Source organism: Crotalus tigris, unplaced genomic scaffold (genome assembly GCF_016545835.1).
Source record: "Crotalus tigris isolate CLP2741 ecotype Arizona unplaced genomic scaffold, ASM1654583v1 scf7180000024370.6872682, whole genome shotgun sequence".
In the NCBI taxonomy this organism is placed as follows: Eukaryota; Metazoa; Chordata; class Lepidosauria; order Squamata; family Viperidae; genus Crotalus; species Crotalus tigris.
This window is the reverse complement of record NW_024100540.1, coordinates 2,607,860-2,630,107: the sequence shown is the minus strand read 5'-3', so window position 1 is coordinate 2,630,107 and position 22,248 is coordinate 2,607,860. Positions and strand designations below refer to the sequence as shown.

Sequence of the window (22,248 nt, the reverse complement as noted above, 5' to 3'; positions counted from 1 at the left end):
TGATGTTGCTAATGGGAGGGACACCTGTGGGGGCTGGGCAGGATTGGGATAGATCCAGGGGATCTCTGGTGGGTGGGGTGGTGGGCAGGAGGCTTTTCCTGCAGGGTGAGGCAGGGGGTAGAGTGGGGGTGCCATGGCTGCAGGGCAAGGCAAGGCGAGACAGGGGTGGCTGCTGCCTGACACCATCTGCCCCCACACACAGAGGCCAGCAAGCATGCTCTACCACTTCTACTCGAGCTTGCTAGTCAGCCGCTTCGTCTCCTTTGTGCTGGGCAGGGCTGTTGCTCCAGGCGCCAGCAGTGGCCTAATGGACCTGTGCGAAATGCTGGCGGCGGCGGGCGTGCCCACAGAGAGGGCTCTGAGTGCCACCTCTGGCACGCATGCCATAGGTTCGCCATACTGATCTATGCTGTTCCAAAGAAAGCTGCCTTTTGCAATTGGCCGATGAGTATTATTATATATCCAACATGAAATCACAGCTGCCAGTTCATTAGTTGGTGTCAGCATCCATACACATTATGTTCTTCCCAATAAGCTAGGATGGTGTACAGTAATGTATTTGTATAGAATGTATGTGGATCCAAACCATGTGACCTTTTATAACTAACAGGTGAAAATTTTGTCAACACACACAGTTTCAATGTGGCATCCAAGATCTTTTGGTATGGCACCTGTGTGCCAATAACGACTGGGATTACTGTGGCCAGTTTATGCTATAATCTTTCAATTTAGATTTTTCAAACTTTGATACTTTATGTTCTTTTCCAATTTTTAACATGCACCAAGGATTATTATTTTATGCCAACTTTTTCATGTATAAATCAAGATGGAAAACATATTAATAGATCTGCTTCCCCCCCATAACAATAACTCTGTGAGGTGGGTTAGGCTGCGAGAGATTGACTGATTCAAAGTCAACTACTTGGCTTTCATAATTAAGAGAGGCCTAGCACCTTCAACACTACATCAAAACTGGCTCAGTAATATAATATGTGGATCACTAACAGATTCTTCAGTAAAATGTTGTAGTGTGGAGTGCTTCAGTTTCTATTACCTTCCCGGAAGCTCATTCACATTTTTCATCCTTTCCCTTTCTCCATCACTTTTCTTTCTCAGGATCTGTCAACATTCTGGATTCATCCACTGTATATCCTTGTTGGTCTGTTTTAGAGTGTCCTTCCCTTGTTTCTAAAGACTTTTGTTTTTAATACTTCTGCAAATAGCGCAGTCCCACCAAACGTATCATTGCCTCTTTTTTAAAATGGGAAGATGCTGTTTTGCCTACATCAGTGGTTCTCAATCTTTTTAATGCCGCGACCCCCCAACCGGTCGTAAGTCGAGGACTACTCAACCGGTCGTAAGTCGAGGACTATTCAACTGGTGCAGCACCGTTTGCAGAATGGGACTTTTGGCGGGCTCAGCAGGGCAGAGACAGCCTGGACAATTCCTATTGGCTTTTGAAAGCCAATAGAAATTAGACTCTATTCAAGAGAGTCTATTCTATTGGCTTTCAAAAGCCAATAGAATAAAAGGGAGTAGCACAGCTAAGGAAAAGGGGGAAAAAATGGTGGGCTGCGTTGTTTGGCGACCCCCGTGAAATGGTCGTTTGACCCCAAATGGGGTCCCGACCCACAGGTTGAGAACCGCTGGCCTATATATAGTTATACTCAAAGAATTAAAATTGGCTCTTAGTAAAAAAAAGATTGCAACAAGGTGTTACCATACCTCCTAAGAGAAGCTTCTATATATATATATATATATATATATTACTTTACAGAATTGTACATAACCATTTGAGAGTGATAGGTACTTCAGACAAGATCGGATGATTTTTTAAATCTTCTTTTCCTTTAAAAAGTTCTAGAGATGACACGTTCTTTATCCACACTTCATTTTAATCGTTATTTGTTATGTTTTGTAATGCTAAGAACCATTATTCCAAAGTGTTCTTTGGCTATGACAGGTGCCCTCTTTTTTCTCCTATTTTTTTTACATACTGTATAAAACAGTCTTGATCCTTCTGCCTCAGCAGACTGTTCCTGAGATAAGAGTAGAAATGAATCATCTGTTCTGAGGAAGATAAGGTAGACTAAATAGTCATCTGTGCATTGACACTAAGCATCACTATTCCATGTAAGCCACCCATTCGTCTTCATGATCTCCATGCAACAGACATATAAGTTTGTATCTGAACATTCTATGTTGACTCTCGTAGAAGGTCATCTTATGGAGGGATAATATGGAAGGGGAGGGGATGGGAAAGTATGCTAATAGTGGGGTACTGTTTTAACTCTTTAGCCCTTAAATAACCCACTAATATCCAAAATTTACATTTCTGAAATCTTAAATAATAATCCTAAGTAGAAATCTCATAAAAGTGAAAAGAAAAGGATTTTAAAAACCTGGTACGTTTTCTTTCCCAGTCTTTCTAGATCTCTCCCGCCTTGACTTTTCATCTTGATCTCCAGGTCAAACCCAAGAGTTTTTGTTCAGTACAGTTCCTATAGCAACAATGCCCAACCATCTCTTCCATTTCTTTTCAGGTCAAAGTAGCAGACAATACACCAACTTTCCCTCTTCCATCTCCAGGGATCAGGATGTTCCTGCCTCCCATACCTGTCCATTGCATGCATTCCTTAGTGAAGATCCATTTATCTCATCAATGACATCACCAACTAGTACTACCTCATCCACTTCTGCCTGGGTCTTTGGAAGCACTTCTATTATGAAAATCCGTCCATTTAAATACCTGATATAAAAAAGAAAAAAAATAGAACTATCCTTCAAAAATTGAATTGTTAGAAACTCAAACAAAAGAAGGGAGGAGAAAATAATGAGGTTGGGGACAGCACATTAGGAAAATAATACACCGATTAGTCACAAAACACACATAAAAGACCAAGAGAGTTCCACCCAGAGGTCAATGATGCAGGTGGTCCAGCAACATACAAAATCTTATCCTTCTTCCAAACCTGAATATTTTAGTAAACTGAAGGATGTTACAAAATGTTGGCAAGAGGGGAAAAGGAAACCAGATCAAAAATGCCTGTGCATCAACAACTGTTAGTGGACACGGGGCAGAGAAAGCAGATCTTGTAGAGCAGGTTTTTGTTTGAATGGTTTAGACTACACTTCCATCTGGCCAGCAAAGCTAGTGCTAAGGCATGATGGGAGCTGCAGATCAAAACACCCTGAAACTGGTTATATACTGTACTGGAAATTACCTTATGATGAAGATCTGATGTCAGATGGGGGGTTTTTTTAGGAAAAGGAATGGAAATGGAAAGTTGGTATGATATATGTACTGAATTAATTGAGGAGGGCCCAGTTCAAATGTCTAGCTCCTTGAGACCACTTGCTGATGGAAATGCATTAAGTTGAGATATTGCAAAGAAGTTCAGTTGTGAAGATATAAACCCTATACATCTTCTGGAAATAGTTAAAAATAGTGTATCATTAATTTTGAGCAGAGAAGCAAAACCTCTTTTCCTGCCCATAATTTTTTTGTTTAGCTCACCCACCACTAAGTTCAAAATACTACATATGAAGTTACACTGGGAAGGGGTCAGAATAATTTGGAGGAGGTAATTTACATACAAGAAACATATTAAGTACTCCTTTCCCATCTTTTTTCTCAAATTCGTTTCCAAATTGGTTTCTTCTTTTATATAATGTCCAGGCTTTACAAAAGGCAAATCTATCTGACAGATAGATTGCAAGAACAAAATGCTGAACAATGTTTAATAAACAGCTGTTTTTAACAGAAACAGAAACTGAGTATACTTCAATTATATAAAAACACAGAATTTACTGATGGATGCAGAGTTTATCATGTATGTATGTATGTATGTATGTATGTATGTATGTATGTATATATGTTAAACTTGATTTTCAAGGAATTCTCATAAACTCGCTTCTTCAACCTCATAAGAGCCAAGCCAATATAGTAGTACCTAGCCCAATTATATTCTCCTGAGAAAGTTTTTCAACCTCAGTTTCTATGATTTGTTGAACTTTTATCCAAGTAGGTTTTTTTTTTCATATCCCTTTTCAGCAATGTCCACTGAAATCTCAAAAGTTGAGCAGAATACATAGAACTAAGTTAACATTGTGTGCCAAAACACAACATTTGGATTGGTTTGGCTTAGTGAACTATTATGATTTCTAAACCATAGTTTATTATGCCATTGTTGTATATGAATCCAGATACTGTGATTTATTCAATTAACTACAATTAAAAATCATAGCTTGGTATGATCTATGAATCCAGCAATTGTTTTATTGATTGGATCTTAGTGCTAACTTTCAGGTTAAATTTAAATATTAAACATGGCTGCTAAAACCAAGGGTCGGAAAGCGATATATGAAAGTGCCAAATATCTTACCTCAGCACCATTCCCAATTCTCGGCAGGGGACAGTTTCATAAGTCTGGCACACCTGGAAAACACAATTTGTTAGTAGCACATTTGAAGAAATCCTCTGTCATCAAGCTAATCAACCATTGACAAAAACGGAACATTTTGCTTCTATAGAGCCTCTACATACATCCACTCTTACATAGCTTCTATTAAATGGGATGAAGTATCAAGGCTGGCGAGGTAATTTATTCATTTATCAGATTTATGCCTGTCCATCTCACCTCAGTGACTCTGGGCCACAGGTCGGCAACTTGCGGCTCCGGAGCCGCATGCGGCTCTTTGAGCCTTCCCCCGTGGCTCCCAGCCTCCTCTGCCTTTGCAGAGAGAGACAGAGACAAAGAGAGGCAATTGCGCTTCCCTCCCTCTCTCTCTCTCTCTCTCTCTGTGTGTGTGTGTGTGTGTGTGTGTGTGTGTGTGTATGTGTGTAAAAGAGAGTGCACTCACAGTGTTCTCCGAGGAGCTGAAAAGCTTACTGGGCGGAGCTCCTCCCTTTGCTGCGTCTCTGCAGGAAGCAGAAAGGGCAGGAGAGAGCTAGCTAACCCAGCTAGGCTGACTCAGGAATTCTGGGAGTTGAAGTCCATGAGTCATAAAAGAGACGAGGTTGCTTACCCCTGAGCTTGTTGGACAACAGCTTGAAGCTTGCCAGGTGAGCAGCAGATAGAAGGAGGGGGGGAGAAAGAGAGAGAGAGAAAGAGAGGGAGGGGGAGAGAGAGGGGGGAGGGAGAGAGAGGAAAGAGAGAGAGAAAGAAAGAGAGTGGGGGAAGAGGAGTGGCAGACCAAGGGCAGATAGAGAGGGAGGGAGGGAGAGAGAGAGACAGAGAGAGAGAGACCTTTTGACATCTAAAATGAAGATAACACTGCATATATCCTTTTTTTACCTTTGTGTGTATGTAATTTTATTCTCTTAAAGCATTCTCTTTATCATTGTTTTAATAGTATGGATATTCCAAGAGTCATATTTTTACTTTTATTTTTAGTGTGTGTGTGTGTGTGTATACACACACACACACACACACACACACACACACATACATACACACACACACACACCTATAATAAAGGTAAAAAAGGATATATGCAGTGTTATCTTCATTTTAGATATCAAAAGGGTTTTGCGGCTCCCGGTGTTTTGTTTTGGTGGGAAACGGGTCCAAGTGGCTCTTTGAGTCTTTTGGGTTGCCTACCCCTGCTCTGGGCCCTTTACAAGCAACATCATAAAATAATACAAAAATGTGACTAAAAAAGCACACTTAAAAGCCTACTTACTCTGGGTGGTGAGTTTATTCTTCCATAAGGTAACAATAAAATTTGGGAAATATTTTGTGCAAGATACAATATTTTCTGCAATATTTTGTGCACAGAATATAATTGTGATCTTTATTAGAAGAAATGCATGAACGTAAGAAATTAGGTTTATTGTACACTTGATTTTGAGAAACAGTACAACAAAATGATAACCTTCCACTTGAAATGTTCTATATAAAGTTGACAGTTGTTGAGCGTGGTAACAGTTGTACATAAGTTGTAAATAAGGCATGCCCAAAGATAAATGGAATGCTTAGCAAAAGGTCTAACACTGAGGAAGTGGTAAGTGGAAGTGGTAAGATAAGGACATGTGACATTTCCTTTGCTCCTTACTTGCTGCATAAGATTTGCAGAATGATGATGCCAGAGGTGTGTTGATTAGGATATGCACTTTTTATGCATAGGATGCCATATTGCTAGTTAAGAACTTGAATGATATGCAGAAAATTTAAAATAAAACTGTATATGCACAAGCCATATAGATTCCAAAATTAATGTTAATACTAATGGAATTAACGTAATGAAAATAGCTGTATTTGATAGAAAAAAAAGCTGAGTCAAGGATTTCAATGGCAAATGCTACAGTAAATCAATTATTTGTATACCTGTCATGTTTATGGAGAAATTATATGTATTTTTCTATGTGCATAAGCACTTGAAATGGACTTTATAAAAGTCACCGAAGCCTTGAAATGTCCATTTATTCACAAAGGAAAAAACAGAATTGTTGTTATAGAGTGAAACAATAGCATTAATTGTAGGGAAAGCAGGATTCTAAGGCAGATTTAGTTTCATCACAACTTGAATTAAATTATCCTGATTTTGAGAATTAAGAGGGCAAACCAATCATAGCATGTCTGTATGTTGCTCCCAGCACCTCTCACAATTAGTCATGCTATAGGAGTTGTAAGAAGTCATAATTATGCAAATGCAGAAGCTTATCTCGATTTAATGCACTAGAAACATACTGGGTCAGCCTGAGGCTCAATTCAATAGCATGAAACTATTTTCGTCTTACCATAGTATCTTTTCTCTCCACAAAAGATTATAAACATGTTTATAACAGATACAATTTAAGAACAATTATTAAACTGACAGCCTATTTCCACGATCCAGCAAAAATCAGAACTCTAAACCCTTAGATACAACTGAAATACTGAAAAGGCAAATATTAAAATTTCAACAAAAACATACATAACAAGAGAAGTACTGTTTGAACTTGAGGCTCAAATTTCATAGAACATTTTTTTTTGTAACTGAGGTTGGATGCATGATTAGAAAGCACATTAAAATCTCATTATCAAATTCAAAAACATGCCCCAAATGCAGATTTCTAAAAGTTCCGTGTCCTTGTCACCAGTTCTGTGTAAGATAGTATAAAAATTAAATTCCAGACCCAAAGATGAAATGCCAGTTTGGCCTTCCACTCATGAAAATATTAAGGCTCACATGATCAGTAAAAAAGAGAACAGCAGAATATTATGAGTTATAAATCAGGACAGGAGAATTAATATATATAATTAATTATATAATAGGAGGCATCAAAGAAAGAAAAATTAAACATCTCTTACCGGAAGTTGCCAGCTTTCATCCAAGAAACTGGAATTCTGCAAACAGAAATTCAACAATCTATGATACCCATAATTAGAGATTAAACTGAAAGGCTGAAAAACAGCAAGAATATCAACAAATCCATCATAAGAAAGATACAAAAAAAAAAACAACCCATGATCCAAAGCTATCAACTACTGTACCTGCAAATCTAAGGAGAAATTCATTTCTGTAACCACCAACATCATGGAGAAGAAAGGCTCTGGAAAGCAAAAAATATATATAAGATTTTAGGTCATTACCCAATCACTGACCAGTACTGTAGTAATTTATTAGAATGTCATAGAAATGGTTATGGGGGCACAGCAAATGGACATTTTGTTGCAGTGAGATTCAGACTTCCCAAGATAACATTCAAGCAAATGTCAAACACAGGCAGGATTATAAACTAGGAAAAACTAGGCAGGATTATAAACTAGAAAAATTTAATCTCAAATCAGAAGGCAAGCACATTAAAACTAAGAGTGAGGAGGAAACATATATTCATACCCATAATGCTATGCACTTTCAGAACAAGTGCCTTCACATAAACTGCTGAAAGGAGTAAATTATAGTTAAGCCAAGGAAATCAAGACCTGAGATAAGAAAAGGAAATAAAGCTACATCTAATTTTCATCAGCACTGTTTACTATTCCTCTCTATATACGGTATATATTTCTATTTTTATTTCTACCACATCCATACATTATTTCATACACTGACATTGATGTTCATAATTGTGGCCTCTTTCTTTCAGAGGAACTTCTCAGTTCCTTCCAACCACAACTTTTGCTCTTCCTTTCCTCTCAATCCTTCAAATATTTTAAATACTGTAGTCCAATTCATTCATTCTGCCTATATTTTATTTATTAAATTTATAGCAATAGCACTTAGACCAGTGGTTCTCAACCTGTGGGTCGGGACCCCATTTGGAGTCGAACGACTATTTCACGCTGGTCGCCAAACAACGCAGTCTGCCATTTTTTTCCCCTTTTCCTTAGCTGTGCTACTCCCTTTTATTCTATTGGCTTTTGAAAGCCAATAGAATAGACTCTCTTGAATAGAGTCTAATTCTATTGGCTTTCAAAAGCCAATAGGAATTGTCCAGGCTGTCTCTGCCCTGCTGAGCCCGCCAAAAGTCCCATTCTGCAAATGGTGCTGCATCAGTTGAGTAGTCCTCGACTTACAACCGGTTGAGTAGTCCTTGACTTACGACCAGTTGGGGGTCACGGCATTAAAAAGATTGAGGACCACTGACTTAGACTTATATACTGCCCCATAGTGCTTTACAGCCTTTTCTAAGCGGTTTACAGAGTCAGCTTATTGCTCTCCAACAATCTGGGTCCTCATTTTACAGACCTCAGAAGGATGGAAGGCTGAATCAACCTTGAGCTGGTCAAGATCCAATTCCTGGCAGTGAATAGTGAGTTAGCCTGCAGTACTGCATTCTAACCATTGTGCCACTGCAGCTCCTATTATCTTGCTATAGCGAGCAATTCTGAGTGGCTACATTACCAAGTCAGCACAACATACTTTTTATTGGTACAAATCACTTTATTTTTGTATTCTCTGTAACAATATTTTAGCACCTATTCATTCCTGACCAACCCCTTCTTTTACCACACAGTCCTTAAGTTTCCTCTCCCACTGTATTCAGTTTATTTCTCTTGTCCTAACATACCCAACTTTCACTTGGATATGCAACTTTCACTTGCATATAAAAATCAGACAGAAACATGCTCTTATAAACATTTTTGTTTTTTCATCATTCATTTCTCACAATAGAACTCTTACTGCCTTCCACTTTTTAACCTGCATTTATTTATTTGTCATAAAGTTTCTCCATTCGCTTATCGGTCTTTATTATACATTTTGCCAGGTATAAAAATTCCTCTACTTGTTCTTGTTTTTTTCTCATTTATTCTCCACTCAATCTTCTCTGTTAAATATAACTCCTTTGATTTATTAAGTTTCAGATCCATTCCATTTGTAGAGTCACTCAAGTTTACGGAAGATTCACTTCAAATCATTTGGGAGCCCAGCTAACAACATAGCATTGTTTTCGCAGAACAGTATAGGAACACTCAGGTTCTCAACAAACTTCCAATATTGCCACAAGCACTTAAAAACATCTTTCATAAACAAATTTTAAACAACCCAATGTAACATGACACACCTTTGCCTTACTCATTGTTTAGGGTTGAGCCATTTGCTAACCATAAGCATTACATTTATTCTCCTGGATGTTTTAATTCCATGATGTACAGCTATTTTATCACATTCACTAACTATCAACTTCATATTTGTGCAGAATATTTTATAATTCGAGGTTATTTACTATATCATATGATTTTTCAAAATTAACAAATTTATAGTAAACTTATTTTCTGTTGTTCATTTCTCAGTGTGCAATTCTCCAGATGTACTGGACTTCATTCTCCCAACCATTACCTTGGGATAAGATGGGAGGCCTATAAATTTTATAAGTAAATAAATAAATAAAATAAACCAGCACCTCTAAGTTTTTTATACCGAGCTTGAAGCCTCCAATCACTTAATTAAATTATTATTTTACTCTTCCTCCACAGCTCTTTGAGTGAAATAGCCACTCTGGGCGTTTCACAAGATGACTAGAATGTATAGACAAGTGCTTCATAAAATGCCTTGAAAATAGCTGATGTGCAAATTATCTGAATCCTCATATAAAAGTTTGATGAAGACAAGATGGATTTGCACTTTTCTACATCCCTATGGCGAAAGTTACTTCACAGCAAGAGATAGTCGTAAATTGTTATTAGCAGCAAAATGTGTTTCCTTAATTTAGATGGTAGGGAATAGGATATCCCAAAGTTGCTAGGGAACAATACCATGAAATTAAATTGTACACTACACTGCTGGTGTCCTGGGCATCTGGAGAGCATGGAGCTGTGGAAAGCTGTATTAGCAATTTTTTTTTTCTTGTCTGAGAAAGGAGAAGATTCCAAATGAGAGATATCAGCATAAGATTCTAAGAGAGTTTTAGGATACCTAAAGGAACAAAAAAGAATCAAGCAAGAGCTAAAAAAAGCATTACTAGAAAGAGAGGGGCTGCACAAAATAGGAAGAAAATAGGAAATGGGAAAGAATATGTAAGAATATATAAGGCTATTCAAGAGATACAAAACGGAGAGTAATTAAAACTGAATATTTTTTCTCCTTTAAATATAGCACAATAACAAAAGGCCACGAACATTTTTTTGGATTGGACTTTTTCCAAGAGACCTGGCAAAATTTAAGTTACAGGTAGTCCTCAGCTTACTACCACAATTGAGCCCAAAATTTATGGTGTTAGATGAGACATTTGTTAAATGAGTTTTGTCCCATTTTACAACTTTTCTAGCCACAGTTTTTAAGTGAATCATTGCACTTCTTAAGTTAGTAACAAGATTGTTAAGTAAATCTGGCTTCCCCCACTGACTTTATTTGTTAGAAGGTTGCAAAAGGGGATCACATGACCCCAGGACAGTGCAACGGTCATAAATATGAGTCAGTTGCCAACATCTTAATTTTGATCAAGTGACCATGTGAATGCTGCAACAGTTGTAAGTGTGAAAAATGGTCATAAGTCACTTTTTTCAATGCCATCATTACTTTGAATGGTCACTAAATGAACTGTTGTAAGATGAGGACTACCTGTACTTATATTTTTTTAAAAAACGATTACAATAAAAGCTGCCAACCTTTCTGGGCATAAAAGTATGTGCAAATTCATGAGCTAGGTGAAATTAATTAATTTCCAAAATTGTTATACAGTACAATGATATATTCAAGGAGACATCTTGAGATCGTAGCATAATGATAGAACAGAATTTTACCTGAAAATTCTTCATTGCTCAGGATGGATGTTATTGGATCATAACACTGAAATCAGATTATAAAAACAAACATACAATATACTAAGAATAATTTAAATAAGCTGAAAAATATATGTGTATCATAATATGAGATAATGAGTACAAATCAAGCAAAAAGCGTAAATTTGAGGTTTGACATGTTAAATGTAGAATATTGGAAAACTGTCAAGACTTCACAGGATGTAAAAATAGTAACCCACTCCATTTTTCTGCTAAAAAAAACCCAACGCAATTGGACATTTCCAGTCAGAACAATGTCAACACTATTGCAACATAAGCTTCCCATTAAGAAAGTATCCAGTGTGCTACCAGAAAAAAGCAGAGGACAAGTACAAGGCGCATTGGTCCTTTGATGTAATTAAAATTTAAGTGATGTCTGAATGCAGCTGTGCCTGGGAGGAAAAGCAAAGATCTGAGGGGCAAAGATACCTACACCATTTGTGCATGGAATGGCAGAACAGAAAGCAAAACAAACTAGATGTTAGCAGAGCAGAAATGTCAAAGTGAAACACTGACATTTTGGAAATCAACAAACTGAAATGAACTGAAATGGCTCATTTTGTATCCAGGAAGCAACATATCTTTGTAGACCAGGGGTATCAAACTGCCGGCCCACGGGCCAGTTGCATCATGCAGAGGCTGTGCCCACCCCAGCTCCAGCAATGCGAAAAAAGTTGCGATACAGTGCGACACGTCACATGATGCGGCGAGTTTGACACCCGTGTTGTAGACAAAGAAAAAGATATGCAAAATAGCTGTTATTATTAAGAAAAGCACGTCAAAGTCAGTATTCGGATGCAACACCAAAATGATAGACTTATCTCAGTTAGAATCATAGAATCATAAAGCTAGAAGGGACTTTGGAGGTCTTCCAGTTCAACCCCTGACCTTGGATTGTTGAAGTCCAAGGTAAGTCAATCAATATTACAATACTACAGATCTATTCTCCAACCACATAAACCTTGTTGACACCCCCCCTCCTCCCCAAAATCATACTAATTATAGGAGATAATAATTTCAACATTGGAATCATAGATTCCAGCACTGGATCCAGTCATGTGCTGGCTTGCTTTACAACCACATTGACCCACAACAGAAATTATAGTTCCAATTGTCTCCATAAATTGAAGACTGCCTGTATCTAGTGTTCAAGGACAGGCCTCAAGCAAAAAGACAAAGACACAAATCAAAGTATGGTAATTATTCAAATTATCTTAATTCTTTTGGATTATGTAATCACCTCAAGCAGCCTGGGAGTTCTGATGAGCTGCTGAACAGCAACTGCTAATAACTTCCCATTCAAAGCCAGACGCAGGAAGTACCGCCCTCTTCCTTGAGCTGTCAGCACCTTCTCACAAGAACTTGTTTTCTCAATCATCATGGACAGAAGGGTTCTACTACAAGTGGAAAAGTTCTTGTTACCACAGTCTCTGCTATTGAGTATTTTTAAATGTTGTTTCAATAGTGTTAAAATAGGCGCAAAATAATACAGGCAGTCCTCCCTTAACGATGGCAATTGGGATCCGCAACTTGCTGTGTGCTGCAGTTGTAAAACATGACATCACATGACCATGTCTACTTACAATGGCAGTTGAGGCAATTCCAACTGCCATCATTAGTTGCAGTATCCTGTGGTCACATGATTGCCATTTGTGATCTCCTGCCAGCTTCCCTGTTGACTTGGTTTGTCAGAAGCCAGCAGTGAAGATTCCAAATGGTGATCATGTGACTCTGGGATGCCGCAACTGTCATAACTGCAAGCAGTTGCCAAGCACCAAAATTGGGATCATGTGCCTGTAGGGATTCTGCACTACGAGGAATAGTTATAAGTCTTCTTATTCAACTTTGAATGGTCGCTGAACAAGTGGTCACTGAATGAGGATTACTTGTATGTGCCTTCCATGAATCCTTTCTCTGAAGCAAGTCACGAGATTTTAGCAGCTGTGAATTCCTCACAAAAAGAAAATATTTCACCCTACTGTTCGTTAAAATTATGCTGAAGCTTATAAAATAACAAAAAACACAATTTCTCCATGCCTAATTCAAAAGCAATCATGGGTACGGTGTCAGTGAAACCTGTAACAAGTATGAAAGGCATTAAGTTAGAACAGTGGTTCTCAACCTTTTTAATGCCGCGACCCCCAACCGGTCGTAAGTCGAGGACTACTCAACCAGTCGTATGTCGAGGACTACTCAACTGGTGCAGCACCGTTTGCAGAATGGGACTTTTGGCGGGCTCAGCAGGGCAGAGACAGCCTGGACAATTCCTATTGGCTTTTGAAAGCCAATAGAATTAGACTCTATTCAAGAGAGTCTATTCTATTGGCTTTCAAAAGCCAATAGAATAAAAGGGAGTAGCACAGCTAAGGAAAAGGGGAAAAAATGGCGGACTGCGTTGTTTGGCGACCCCTGTGAAATGGTCGTTCAACCCCAAATGGGGTCCCGACCCACAGGTTGAGAACCACTGAGTTAGAACATCTCTGACTTGCCATTTCCTACTTTTTCAATATGGGACTACAACTCCTATTATTTCCAGCTGACGTGAGCTTTCATTGGATAGGAACGATAGAAGGAAATCAAGTCTGGGAACTTTGAGTTCAAATTGCAACAGTGAGAGAACAGAATCTAATATTCTGAGTTCCCGTTTACAGCATCATCAAAGGCTACAGGAGACTACCCACCTGTGGTGGGTTTCCTGCTGTGGAAGCTGCTCTAGCCAGTGCCAATAGTCCTTCCTCTTGAATCCCAGGACTGGCTCTGAAGTGGGTAAAAGACATCGTTTAGCAAGAATGGTAAGACTGAGAAGTGATTATATCCCTTACCTCCCAGCATACGACTTTTTATCATCTGATAAGAGATAGTCATTTTAGCAGACCTATAATTAGATGATACCTTGGGTTCATAGTGCATTGGCAGAGAATGACCTGGTTCTGTTTTGTGCACACATCAATGTTTTGTGCCTTCCCCAATTGTAAAGAAGTGTTTTATTATTTAAAAACAATTTTGGGGGTCTTTCACACAAAGTACAGTTTGATTACCCATATTTATATATCCTTGAAGCCTGCAAGACATGAACTTTATAAATGTTACATGCAACAGTTTCCTAATGGTGCCATATGTTTCGCAAACTATACTTTACAGAACTGTTACGGTCTGAATCCTGAAGAAGAATATTGAATCAATAATACTAATATTATTATTTAATCTAATAATAGATTAAATATGTAAAATACATACAAAAAATCCTGATTTGAATTTTGGCTGGCTGAGGAATTCTGGGAGTTGAAATCCACAAGTCTTAAAGTTACCACATTTGGAGACTCCTGGTCCAAAGTATGACTTCTTATATCCTTTCTAATTCATTACTCATTCATTACCTTATAGCAGTGGTGGGATTCAAATATGTGAACAACCAGTTGTGTGTGGATGCCATTTCTGGAAGTCCATTCTGGGCCTGGGCAACAAAAAATTAGCTACCGGTTCTGCCAAAGTGGTACGAATTGGCTGAATCCAACCACTGCCTTATAGCCTTTCTAATCCATTAGTGGAATAAACCATGCTCATAGCCAGTGGTTCCTATGGCCCAATGTACAATAATTTGGTATTGCTCATGCTAGTCAGCCTCTATACCAGTGGTTCTCAACCTGTGGGTCGGGACCCCATTTGGGGTCGAACAACCATTTCACGGGGGTTGCCAAACAAGGCTGTCCGCCATTTTTTCCCCCTTTTCTTTGGCCACACCCCTGGCACCTGGTGATGTATAAGTGGTTGGGAGTCACCACAACATGGGGAACTGTATTATGGGGTCGCGGCATTAGAAAGGTTGAGAACCACTGCTCTATACTGAGGCAAATATTTTTAGATCTAGGCTTTCCTTTTTGATTTCAAGAAAAATATTTCCTCATTAGCATGACTTTCTGTAAATCAGGCCTTCAAAACCAACAAACCTTTCAAGTGTATTTCTCAATATTAAGCTGTGGAGCAAAAAACATTACTCACGTTTTAATCCTTTCCGAAGAATCATTTCCAGGATCTCACAAAAAGATTGTAAATGAGGACAGGAATCTGTGTAAGGACTATTGCTTTCCTGAAAGTTGAGAATGCACACTGCAAGAAAATAGAATTTATAAAACTGCATTTTGAATGCAGATTGCAGTAACAGGAGTTAAAATAGCTGTAGAAAAAACCTTTTTTGAAAATATAGTACTGTACATGGTGATTTTGGGGACAAATCTTTTTTTCTCATTTTATAGAATAAAAATGTTAACACATTATCTCAATTATTTAGAATTATTTAAAAACCCATTATTTCTCTTCAATGTAATGGCTTCACTAAACTCTGACACTGGGGATAAAAAGAGATCTCTTAAACCTGACTGAAAGTTTGGGCAATTTTATAGATGATAAGGTGCAGAAATGTCATGTTGTCCCCATCAGCAATTTAGGTATAGCAAACGAGGAACAAGTAAACTTGAAATAAATTACAACATACAGCAAATCAAGCAATCCTATGTTTATTTGGAAGAAAGAATTTGGAGTTTTCGGTTTCAAAACCTTAATTGCTGGCTGAAAACACATCGGAAATCAATAGATTAAAGCAGATTAAACAGTAATTTATATTTAAAATTTAAGATATTTTATAGATTTTATACTTTTCTTTTTTTTACTTTTTTCTTTCTTCCTACTTTCTTGTATTTCCTTGTATTTTTGTCTTTTTATATATATATTATTGTTAACTATTTCACAACTTGTTTAATTAATGTATTTAGATTTGTTAATGGTTTATATTTAAGATTTTTTGAAAATTTTTTAATTAAGCCTGTATTCAGCTCTGGGAAGGTCGGGGGAGGGTATGGGAGGGTTGGGGGGGGTCGGGGAAGGGAACTGTATTGTTTTGTAAAATTTAAAAATTTTCAATAAAAAAAAGCAGATTAAACAGATTAAATCAAGTGATTTGTCTATTTAAATTGTGCTGGACACACCTGTTTAGATGCAATTCTCATTACATTCAGTAAGGCTCAATTTTTCTGAGGAAGCAGGTATAGGATTTTACTTCCTTCTCTCTTTCTGCTTTAATTTCATTAGTAAGAGCATATCCATTGGAAATGTTCTAAGGTGGCTGACTTCCCTTTTAATTGCATTTGCACACAAAGACTAATTTATGGTATTCGCTGTTTTTATAAAATGCTTTTGCTACTTTGGACCTACAAAAACAAGCAAGAAATATTTAATATAAATGTGTGCAAAAAGCCATCAACCATAGGCGTGATGATGCAAATATTGACTGTTCCTTTGAATACAAGTTCCACCTATTAAACTCATTGACTATTTTAGGAAAGAGTTCTTCCTGCTATTTTTTTGTTTACTAAATGGAATAACAGTACTGTATAACAGATCCTGTGTCCTTTCCCCTCTGTCTATAAAGATGATGACTGTGTATTATTTGAATATTTATAACAATTATCTCACCTTCTGCCAAAATGTTCAACATGGTACAATGTGGTACATGTGGTTACATAGAGTTATCATATCTGGGCAGCCAAAATCTGGACCATTACTAGATGGTAGCAGAAAAATATACTGTAGAAGACTAATTCTTTGCTGCTATCTAATGATCATTGATTTCTGCAAGGAACACCCAGCTGGTAAATAGTTTAAGATTGCACAAGAAAGTGCACTGAATATACAATTGAAGCTCATTAATATAATCCCAACTGCTTAGTATTCAGTTTCTTATATGAAATGAATTGCAGGAACAGACTATAATACCTGGCTATATATAAAATGTTGAGCTAACATGGATTCACTTTATGAGTAAGTCTTAACATTTATATCAATCAATCACCCTATATCAATTTGCTTAGGCTCCATTATTGTCACTGTCATCAGTCATTCAGTTGTGTCTGACCCTTGGCAACTCTATGGATCAGCACTCTCCGTGCTCCTCTGTCTCGCAGTGCCTCTTTCAGATCCACCATGGTCATCCTGGTATCATCCTTTATAGGGTCCAGCCAATGGATACTAGGGTGGCCCCTTCTCCTTTTTCCACAGATCGCTTCCAGCATGACTGATTTTTTTGAGTGAGTCAGCTAGCATGACATGGCCAAAATATGACAGTCCTTGTTTTGTGATCTTGGCTTCAGGTAATATCTTAGGTGAGGTTTGGTCTAGGACTTTAGAGCTTAGAGTCCAGGAAGATGAATTCTTTACTATTTCAATGGTCTCACTGTTGATCTACAATCTGACCTGTATGTTCTCCGTAGTTGTCATTACCTTTGTTTTCTTGATGTTAAGGTCAATCCAAATTTTTCATTTTCATTTTTGAATCTCAGGAGTCAAAGCCACTCCAGATCCTTCTTGTTTTCCACGAGCAATGGTAGATTCCTCCAAATGTGCATTTCTCACAACTATTATAACTAGATCCCTCATAACTGAAATTAAAAGTTCACTTTATCCCCTATCGCCATCATTTATATAATCTAGGCACTGTTGTTACACTTATCATTTCCTATAATCAAGTAATCAAGGCCCAGCTAGATTATACTTGTAAGTCCCACCAGTGGTATACATACTACTTATCGAGAACCATCTGGGCTAGACTGTAGTGCAGTGTATTGTATGAACCCAACCTATGTGGTTAAGTTTATTTATCAAATTTACAAACTATCCATCTCCCTCACAGAAGAACTCTTGGTGGTGTACAAATAAAATATTAAAATATTAAAAACTGAATATAAAAAAATTAAAATAGAGGCAAGGATAGCAAAATTTATTATTAAAAGGTAAATAAAAGTGGGGGGTAGGGAGGGCCTTCAGGGCACTAACCAGCCCATGGTTTTGTCTCTTTTGTGAGCCCTAAATGAGATGGCAGAGCCAGGTCTTTAGATATTTTTGAAAGGCCAGGAGAATTGGGGCCTGCCTTGCCTCTGGGGATGGTGGGGGGAGAGAATATTTCAAAAGGCAGTGGGCAACAGCAAAGGGCATTCTTCCTGGACCCTAGCAGATGGAATTCTTTAACTGACGAGGTCTGCAGTATAAATTCCCTGCCTGACCAGGCAGAATGGACTGATATGAAGGGGAAAAGATGGTTCCATAAGTAATCTGGTCCCATGCCATGTAGAGTTTTAAATGTCATAATCAGCACCTTGAATTGGATCTGGAAGCAAACTGTCACCCAATGCTGTTCAGGCAGCAGAGGTGTTGTATGCACTGTTCTTTGGTGCCCAAGATTGCTCACATGGCCACATTTTGTATCAGCTGAAGCTTCCGGGTACTTTTCAAGTGTAAACTCATGTAGAGCACATTGCAATAGTCCAGAGCATGAGAGACCGAATGAGAGATGGCCAGGGCATGAATGACTAAGAGGCAAGCTTCCCTATCCAGGAAAGGGCATTACTGATATACAACATGAAGCTGAAGAAAAGCGCTCCTAGCCATAAATGCAACCTGCTCTTCAAACAGGAGCTGTGAGTCCAGGAGGTTCCCCAAATAACAAGTTCATGGTTTGTGTTGTCAGATCATAGGTTAATTCAGTACTATGTAAACCATGGTTCCAAACCGTGGTTTAGTTGTTATGTGAATGCAGGCAAAAGAATAAAAATCACAATAAAATCCTATGCATGTCTACTGAAGTAAATCCCACTCTGTTGCATGTCATTTATGTCCAGGTAGGGACATGCAAGACTAGTTTGAAGAAAAAGGATAAGGAAACCCATAGGACAAATCATTAAATGAAGAAATAACTTAAAATCAAACTCATCATTTTTAACAATCCCCAGTATGTCACTGCAAAAAATAGATATATGGGGAGATCTGTAATCTATGAAGATTTTATGTCTTGAGACAAAACCTAAACATAATTATATTGTTCATACAAGTAAGAGCCACTACAGAAATTAAGAAGTAGTATTTTTCTTGGTAATGGTTGCATATATTTCTTACAAGATATTGATAGGAAATTAAATTGTTAGCTTCACATGATTTCAGACCTTAGAAAAGTTCATGTTATGTCATGCAAACCAATTTATACTAGTGTGATTCAAAAAAAATGATAAAACATCGTTCTTCTAGGAAAAAAAAATACTTTATCCTATGTGTTTGCACACTTAGACTACAATCCTATCTGATTTATTTTGGGAAAAATCCTATAGAATATAAGAGGATTTACAACTGTACTGCAGTTTGTTTTCTTTATGGAAAAGGAGCAGTGAGAACTTCAGTATTTGCACATTTTTTTCTCTCTGGGCTAGTCCAGTAACTATCTAGTTAGAAAAAAAGATATTTTGGCTGGAAAAAAATCAATGTTTGTAGCTTGACAAAAATACAGTCCCCTAGTTTCTTACTGATGGTCATCAACAACCAGCAGGAAATAGCATTTTAAAAAGTAGAGGCTGACATGAAGACAACAATAAGAAATTACTCTAATAGTTATTCCATACACATTTTTGTCCTTGGGCATCAAAAATGGCTACAGCTATGGACAGGACATTAAATGAAGTAACCCAATATGACAACTAAAAATATTTTTAGTTAAGCAGGACACTGGAGGTGATGTTTCTTACCTGCATATCTATACAGTAGTAACAAAGTAGTAGCAAACATGAAATTGTCTCTTCTATGTATCCCCATGAATGAAGGACATCTGTCTGTCTACCATGATCTTGTCAAGTTTTCATGAGTGGGTGATCATATTACTGGGGGGGGGGGGAGAGACCTGTAATTGACTATACAATGTCCCAACCCCAGCATTTATCCTGCACACTTTGCTTGGACTTCTGGTGAGCAGTTCCCCGATTCCATCCCCTTCTTAACTGGAATCTAGAAATCCAATCTTAAATATTGCCACAAATGAGATAAGAGTTCTGTAATCACTTGAACGTGGGGAGCGGAGAACACGTGTCCGGTTCGGCGGTACCAATGTTCTAACAAAGAACCAACTGCTTTCATCTGACATCTCTACCGGGCTTTTCTTCTCCATGACAACTGGGTGACCATCCGAACCCCGCTCCATTTAAGCCCCAAACGCTACGTAAGACGGCTACTCGGCTCTCTCCAACACTTCGTTTTTCAAACACCCCTTCTTCGCACAACCCGTCACGAGTCTCTCTTTCCCTCACTCACCTTTCAGAGCGCCCAAGAGCGGCTCTTTCCCACTCATCCTACTTTGCTTTGCTCCGCTCTGCCTTCCCCAGACTCCGGCTCAGCCCAGCGTCCCGGACACAGCCTCCGCTCCCGCCTCCGCCCGATGAAAACTGTCCGCGAGCGACTTTCTCCGTCAAACACCCGGCGGCAGGCAAAACTCTGGAAGGTACCATTTCTCCGGCGGGGGAGTGTGTGAAAGAGAATGGAAGCGATCTTCGGGCCGGCTCAGTCGAACTTGCCAGGGTTTGGAGAGAGGTGAAAATAAGCCCAAAAGTTCAGCGTGTATCCTTCCCGGATATGATTAACGTTGTTAGATCTTCCGGGATAACTAATTGTTCTCCCATCTCTTTCGCGTGTGTCCGACGTTGATGTTTTGCCCCGCCACTGCTCGCCAGGAATCAGTTGTTGTTCGATGAAATCTCCTTAATACGGAGCTAAAACTGAGAGCCCAGACAAGTGGCAAACTTTACTAACCGACGTTGGCTCATTTCGAAAGCTGAGCAAGGTCTAACCTGGAGCAGAATGCCCGTGGAATCCTTGAATGGGAAACCAACAGGAAATTCAAGGTTGTAAGCAAGGTCAGCTCAAGGGTCTGTGGTGCCCCTAAGCCACATTGATTGAATGTCACCACCTTCTGCCAAAATACAAGATTTTCCTTTTTAGAATGATTCAGAAGGAAAAGCAGCATTGGCACAGCCCCCTAAATTTTGGCAGCTAAGCCAGTGCCTACTTGGTCTTAACCTAAAGCTGGCCCTGGATGTAAAGCAGAATAGGAAGCGGAAGAAACATCTTTGAGGGTGGCAAGAGTAAATCTGACTTAAAAACAAAACAAAACAAAAAACCTTGCATGGGCATGTCCATGAAGTCAGCAAACATCAAACTTCACTTGAATATTTTACAGTGGACGGTCTGTCATCATACATCTTCATGATGCATGTGACTAATATGTTTGTTAAATACCTGCCTTGTCTTTGAATGTAGCTCTTTTCAATCAGTAGCTGTTTTCAATCAGTCACAAATTCTAGAACAGGGGTCCTCAACCTTGGCAACTTTAAGACTTGTGGACTTCAACTCCCAGAATTCCTCAGCCAGCTTTGAAGTCCACAAGTCTTAAAGTTGCCAAGGTTGAGGACCCCTGTTCTAGAAAGAAATAAGAGAACTGCAAGAAGGAGGCCACCAACAGCAGTTTTTAACTCCAATGAGTGCTGGCTGCCACGTACACAGCATAAGTTGTCTGCCAAGTTTGGCAGGTTTTTCTTCATAACAATAAAGATTCTACAAAGGTTAACTAGGCATCTAACTTTACTACTGAGTGCAGTCAAATTGTTTCTAGTTCACACATGTTCTCTTTTTTATTGTATTTGTGAATTGAGCCCTACACATAGGAGTGCTATGGCACCTTGCTTGTCTGTGATGGTTTTAATTCTCTAGAATTCCATATCTTCTATGTTACTGTTAACTCCCCAAGATTCTATTGCATAATTTTATAAATCTTTTAGAAGATAGTATCAACATCCGTAAAGACAAGGAAGATGGAAGCAGTCATGGAAAAACAAGGAAAATCCCCCCCCCCCAAATCTTCAAATTCAGAAAGAAGTTCCAAACTCAAATTGGTATGTGAAAGAACACCAATAAATAGATAGTAACTGATTTAAAGATCAAACAAAGAAGAAATATACTAAAATTCTATATATCCAAGATACATTAGAACAGGGCCCCCAACCCTTGGTCTGTGGACCGGCACTGTGCTGCAGCATGCCAGAAACTGATCCAAGAAACATGTGAAGCCCCATCCATGGGATGCAGGCAGCACACCAAACCATGCCCCTCCGGTCTGTGGAAAAACTTCTCTCCACAAAACCAGTCCTTGGAGCTCAAAAGGTTGGAGCCACTGCCTTAA

At 38.5% G+C, this 22,248-nt stretch overlaps 1 protein-coding gene across 6 annotated transcripts in view; it reads right to left on the bottom strand.

Moving 5' to 3' along the window:
• LOC120301151 overlaps positions 1 to 21,394 on the bottom strand; it is a 31,881-nt gene extending 10,487 nt beyond the window's left edge. Inside the window, exons 1-9 of one of the 6 annotated variants that reach the window (XR_005554818.1) lie at positions 20,328 to 21,393; positions 15,207 to 15,314; positions 13,889 to 13,964; positions 12,448 to 12,604; positions 11,169 to 11,214; positions 7,479 to 7,537; positions 7,296 to 7,331; positions 4,386 to 4,438; positions 2,617 to 2,749 (exon numbers count right to left, since the gene is read on the bottom strand). Coding sequence is in view for 4 of the 6 variants with exons in the window: in XM_039327962.1 (XP_039183896.1) it covers positions 2,617 to 2,749; positions 4,386 to 4,438; positions 7,296 to 7,331; positions 7,479 to 7,537; positions 11,169 to 11,214; positions 12,448 to 12,604; positions 13,889 to 13,964; positions 15,207 to 15,314; positions 20,328 to 20,364 (705 nt within the window). In the remaining 2 variants the exon portion in view is untranslated. Of the gene's footprint in view, positions 1 to 2,616; positions 2,750 to 4,385; positions 4,439 to 7,295; positions 7,332 to 7,478; positions 7,538 to 11,168; positions 11,215 to 12,447; positions 12,605 to 13,888; positions 13,965 to 15,206; positions 15,315 to 20,327 lie in introns of all 6 variants that reach the window. The other 5 variants (XR_005554819.1, XM_039327964.1, XM_039327963.1 and 2 more) reach the window with 5 other exon arrangements.
• Positions 21,395 to 22,248: the final 854 nt, after the last annotated feature.